The following is a 6,000-nucleotide window of genomic DNA, read 5'->3' on the forward strand; positions in this document are numbered from 1 at the left end:
AGAGGGAAAGTTACAAAGTACCCCTTGGGGATGGCCACACCCTAATCCCTTCGTTTTTCCCCATTTTCCTCTTGGGATCTTTGGCTTACAAAAAACAGACCACGGCTTGTCCTTGAAGCTGTCCAGTCTGAGATTCAGACTACGCAGTTGGCCCTGCAGGATGAGGCTGCCTTCACCACCATGCCACGCCATGCCACACCACGCCACATCACGCCACGCCACGTCACGCCACACCTAGCCAGGCCACACCACACTATGCCACTCCACTGCCTGGCCCCTACTTTGTTGTTTTCAAATTCTAAGTGTTCAAAAGGGAGTAGCCTGGGATCCTGCTTGCTTGCCTCAGTGTACAGTCCTGGGGACTTGAGTCCCAGCTCCTGCCAAGCTTCCTGCTGGGCCTCCAGCATGGCCCTGAAGGCATCTGTCTCTCTCTCGTGCTCTTGGGCTTGTTCGGGGTCTGTGTCTTTAGACGCAGAGCTCTCCCCAAAGGGGAGTCCACTGGAGGCCCCTGTCTTGCTTCATCCAAGAACTGAGCAGGCGCTGTACCATCCTCAATGCAGATCTGGTCCCAGGTCGCCTTTCCCAGCGTCCGGATTGCTCCTTTGCTGCCTGGTCTTTTAAAGGCTCTCCCTTCTCTCACAGAGGCTCTCTGCTCTCGTGGGAGTGATTTCCCAGGACAGCAGTGGAGCTCGCTGGTGGGCATCTCTCATCTCTCTCCATCAAGTTCCCAGAAGCCCAAGCTGCAGCTTGGGACACCAAGGTGGCCGTGGCTCCTCCTGCCACCAACAGTGGTTAAATTTTAGCGTCTGGGTTCCAATTGTTTTTGCGTTTGTTTGTAAAATTGACCAGTGTGTGTGGGACCAGCAGATGGTGTAGTGGTTACATTGCTGGACTCACACATGACCAACTGTGGTTCAAGTCCTGGATCTGGCAGCTTGAAATTCACACTGGGTGTATGTTCCTGGCCAAGATCCCTAGAGGAGAATGGAGGAGAAGGGATTGCAGCATGGCCATCGCCCCTGGGTGGTGATTTCTTGTTCTCTCTCTCTGTCTCTCTCTGGTGAGCACACACATCATATAGCAAAAATTTCTCTCTCTTTTTTTTAACTACTTTAAATATGTAATCTAGTTAGTCACTCTTCAATGCGGATAGGTATTTTCATTTTCATTACATTTTCTTGCTCAATTTAGTCTTTGTGTTATTTTTTCGAGGATTATTCAGATGAAAGGTTAAAAATATTTGATGGGTCGTGTTTGGTGAATAGCATCACTCCTGCTGCGAAGGTTTTGCTTGAAATCTGTTTCCAAGGACAGAGATGGAGTTGGGTTTCCTGGGGGGGTATTTGAAAACTAAATGACCAGGGGCAGTAGAGGGCTGGCTTTGTCCTGGCCTGGCCTAGAGGATTTCGTATCGTGACCTCAGAAATGCGAACCCTCACCGTGGAGCCCCCGGCGGGGCAGGGACCAGAGCTCATATTCACGAGCTGTGTTTCTGTACCCCCAGGTTCTCCTGCGCTGCCCAACAGCATGGTGTATTTTGGAAGCTCTCAGGACGAGGAGGACGTTGAGGAGGAAGATGACGAAACAGAAGACGTCAAAACAGCCACCAACAATGCTTCATCTTCATGCCAGTCCACCCCCAGGAAAGGAAAATCCCACAAGCACGTCCACAACGGGCATGGTAGGTCTGCCGTCGAGTTTGGGGCAAGGAAAGTAAACCCCGTAGCTCTGGGTAAACCAGCAGGAAGAGAAATCCGAGGGCCAGAAGGGTGAGGACTGCACAGCTGGGCAGGGACACCACCTGTTCCGGAAGTCTCTCTGAGTGCCAGACACTGCACACCCAGTAGGTTACTACTACAGCACCATCCGGTGCAGTGTTCAGGCTGGGTTTGTGTGCTGTGTAGCCCAGGAAAAGGCCTTCATTAGAGCTGCCCATGGGAGGAACCAGAACAGCAAGGTCCACCCTGAGGAAGTGGGTATGCTCGAAAGGTTTGGGGAAAATCTTTTTGATGTAGTTGTAAATATGGTGGATGTGGGGTCTAGAAAGCAAACCATTCATTCTCTTGTGGAATGAAGAAAGTGCCCACGAATTATGAAGTAGATTGATATTCTCAGGGACCGAGGGTAGAGAAGGATAGAAGGCAGGAAAAAAAGGGTCTCAGAGAGAGGAAACTCACTTAAGTGTGTTGTTTTCCATCAGGGACGTGACTTAATCAGAGCTGTGCTATGAAAACACTAAGCTGACATTAGTGATGGGGATTTCATAATAAGAACTTGTTTTGAAAGAGGGGAGAGACAGACCGTGAGAGAGAAATTGAGAAATCACCCCCTGGGGGATGGCCATGCCACACTCCCTTCTCCTCCTGGGATCTTGGACACACAGACATGTGCCTGGCATGAGGTTAACGCCGCCGGGTCCAGGACTTGAACTATAGTCGACCATATGGAAGTCCAGCGACATATCCACTACACCATCTGCTGGCCCCAAAGGGGACGATTTTTAAGAAGAGAAAAGGCAGTGGAAGGTTGCAGATGTGGGCACTTAGCCAGCCAGGGATGATGGGAAGTGGTATGACTCGCCACATAGCCAGGTGGTTAAGGGGAGCCAGATCCCATGTGGTGGACCGAAGTTCAAACCCTGTCCCTGGTAGCTTGAAGAACATGGTGGGTGCAGGTGCATGCCTGCTAGCCTGACAGCGTGGAGAAAAGTTGTCTAAGGAACTGTGGTGTGGATGCCTCCTCGGGAGCTCCTTTCTCCCTCTCCTCCGGGGGGAGTGCATATACCTCTGGCAATTTGGGGGAAAATAAAATAGGAAAGGGATAAATAGAAACGTTAGTGGCAGTGGGACCAGCAGTTGGCGTAATGGCTATGTCGCTGGACTCCCATGTAGTCGACTGCGGTTCAAGTCCCAGACCCAACTCACGCCGGGCACATGTACGTGCATGCCCAAGATGCCGAGAAGAGAACGGAGGAGAAGGGATTGCGGCATGGCCATCGCCCCTGGGGGCTGATTTCTCGCTTTCTGTCTCTGTCTTTCTGGCAAGTGCACGCACCCTATAGCAAAAACCTCTCCAAAAATAAAGGAAAAAGAAACGTTAGTGGTGGTGGTGTGAGGGAACGGAAGTGAGGGAAAAGGAACCAGAGAGATTGAAGCAAGGGGAATGCGGCTCAGGGGGCTCAAGGACTCTGGTCCAGCTGTCTAGGTCAGCCTTCTAGGGTCCTGTAACGAGTGAGGTGGGACGTCAGCTCTGACCCTGCTGACCTCGTGTCCCACCGTGTGGGGTGTGCGGGACAGGAGAGCGCCTTGGCACATGCCCCGCTGCCCACGAGGGGGACTTCCAGGGCACAGGACAGGGTGCTGTGGTGGTAGTGGCCGAGGGAATAGGTTGTAATAGGTCAAGTGCCTGGCGAGCTGCTAAGTCTGAAAGGAACGGAGAAATGATCCCAGAGTTCAGCTGATGGGCTTCGGGACAGGGGCCTGGAGAGGTGGGCTTGACGGTACCAGCGGATGAACCAGCCAAGGGCTCAGCTTGGGGCTGCGACCTTTCTTATCTGTCGAGTTTGTGATGACTGCAGAACTGCAGACCAGAACTACGGAGACTAGTCTAGGGGCCTCTCCTCATGGAGCCCACGATGGCGCTGTCACACTAGATGGCCTCCTAGGATGTGACAGAGACAGAAACGACATTTCTGGGATCTTGTTTTCTTCTCATCCATGCTGGGATTTAATTTTATTTTGGTTTCCTAGGAGAGGAGCCACAGTAGGTAAATATAAACAAAACACGAAGTTACACCCACGGTCTTTTCGTCTCTCCCCGCCCATGTGGTAGAAACCGGTTTCTCCGGTGTGTCAGACGGGTTCGGAGAGCGTGTTCTTCCCTTTCCTGTTGGGATGGGGCAGGGATTCCTGTGGCTGGGCTGAGTAATCCCTTGTGTTCTGGGCATTCGTGGGTGGCCCCCTCTGCCTTCCGGTTTTCTGTTTGAGCTTTGTGAAGAGACTCAGGCCGCCCCAGACAACTTTCTCCTCCATGCGCCTTTGTGCGTGTGGATCTTGACTCCACCTGTCAGTGAGCTGCAGGGTGGGGATTGGCAGGGCTCGTGGGTGCCCAGGTACCCAGCACGTCCAGGGAGCACGTGGGGCATGAGGGTGAGGAGTCGGTACCTGTCACCCAGTGGGGACAGGATTATCTGTGTCAGCAGATGTGTATCTGGCAGTGTGGGTACGCACACACGCCCCCAGAGGAACTTGTAATTCTTGAGAATGTTCAGATATTTTACTGTTCTAAGCAGTCGTTGAGTGAAAACAATACTGTGGTGATTCAAAAGGGTTTAAGACGTGCCCTGCAGGGATTTATAGTTAATTCCCACGTTTCCAGCCACGCGGGCTTCGTTGGTGGACTCAGGAATTTCACTGTCTGCCGGTGGGGGCTGGCGTGGGTAGCATGCCGCTTTGGTTCAGTGGAAGTAAAGCTACACAGCCTTCTCTGAGCCCATGCCCTTGCCCTCCCTCCTCACCCCGTCTCCCCTCTTGTCGTCTCCCCTCTTGTCGGCCGTTCCCATCGGAAAGGTACGGTACAATCCCTACAATCCGCCAGGGACAGGAAGACCGAGGTCCAAACAGGCAGGGTGTCCTCCAGGGTAGCCTGTACTTTGCTTCCAAACCCTTGTCCTCGTCGAAAGGTCGCCGTGACAGCTAGGTGACCTGCAGGCATTTCTCGGGACTGTTTTCTGGGTTGTGGGTGCCGCGTGTCTGACAGTTATTACGAGTGAAGGTGGCGGAAGTCTCCAGCGTCATCTGTCCTGCTCATTTCGCCGCAGGTGAAGGCCATTCCTTTGGACGGTTAGATCAAGGACCACCCTGAATGGCCTAGACCTCAGCCTCCTTGGCACTACGTTTGTGACCTTGTCAGTATTTGAGGTGCAGAAGCATTGGGTGCAGTTTTAAGGGGCCACCTTTAGAATGAGTCCCTGCAGATGCCAGAACTTTGTCACTGGGAGAATTTATGCAGGACTTTCATTTTCTTTGGGGTTTAAGAGAAAAGGAAAAGGAAGGACCAGCAGTTAGCGTAATGGCTATGTCACTGGATTCCCACGTAGTTGACCACGGTTCCAGTGACAGACCCAGCACCTTAAACTCACGCCGGGTGCGTGTGCATGTGTGCCCAAGATCCCGAGAGGAGAATGAACAGAAGGGAGTGCGCCACATCCATCCCCTGAGATGGGAGGTGATTTCTCACTTTCTGTCTCTCCGTCTCTCCAGCGAGCATGCACGCCCTATAGTAAAAATCTGTCTCTCTTAACAAAAAAAAAAAATACTGTACCAGCAAGTTTCCTAGCACACATATTTGTTGTTGTTTTTTAAAATCTGTTCCGTTTTTGCAGACTTTATCATCGTCAAATAGTCATCAGAAGCTTAGATTTGTGCTTTTTATAACCACTAATTACCTGTGTGCTCCTGGGGAAGTAATTCATTTAGCTTCTCTTGATTCTTCCAGTTCTGCGAATACTGCTATTTTTAATTAATTAATTTATTGATTGATTGATTTTTCTAATAGGGTGTGTGCATTCTCGTGGTGGTGGGGTAGAGCGTGCATACCAGCACCCCCTGAGGAGTGGACACATTGCAGCCCTTTTTCCTCCATTGTGAGGATTTTGGGCTCCTTCCACACATCTGGTGTACCTTCTTTTTTAAAAAAATATTTATTTTATTTATTCATTCATTTATTTTTAAAATTTGACTGGGGAGAGACACAGAGAGAGAGAAGGGAAGTGAGAAAGGAAGCCACCAGGTCTGGGACTTGAAGCCTTGACCTGTGGTTGGCCATGTTGGAGCGTCTAGCGCCTTAACCACCACGCCACCTGCTGGTCCCCATTTGGTGTGTTTTCATGTCGGTTGGTGTTACCATTCCGGTCTTAACGGGGGACGGTCGTTGCTTCATGCTCTAGGGCAGTTACTTTCCAAGGTCACCTTTGTAGGTCCTGGGTGCATGTCCTGCTGA

The 6,000-nt window shown here is 51.4% G+C and overlaps 1 protein-coding gene across 1 annotated transcript in view; it reads left to right on the forward strand.

Moving 5' to 3' along the window:
• Nucleotides 1-6,000, forward strand: part of JARID2 (jumonji and AT-rich interaction domain containing 2) — a 268,700-nt gene that overhangs the window by 219,581 nt on the left and 43,119 nt on the right. Inside the window, exon 5 of the mRNA XM_027766735.1 lies at nucleotides 1,505-1,681. Coding sequence (XP_027622536.1) covers nucleotides 1,505-1,681 — 177 coding nt within the window. The remainder of the gene's footprint in view (nucleotides 1-1,504; nucleotides 1,682-6,000) is intronic.

Source organism: Tupaia chinensis, unplaced genomic scaffold (assembly GCF_000334495.1).
Source record: "Tupaia chinensis unplaced genomic scaffold, TupChi_1.0 Scaffold143647_1, whole genome shotgun sequence".
NCBI classification, from domain to species: domain Eukaryota; kingdom Metazoa; phylum Chordata; class Mammalia; order Scandentia; family Tupaiidae; genus Tupaia; species Tupaia belangeri.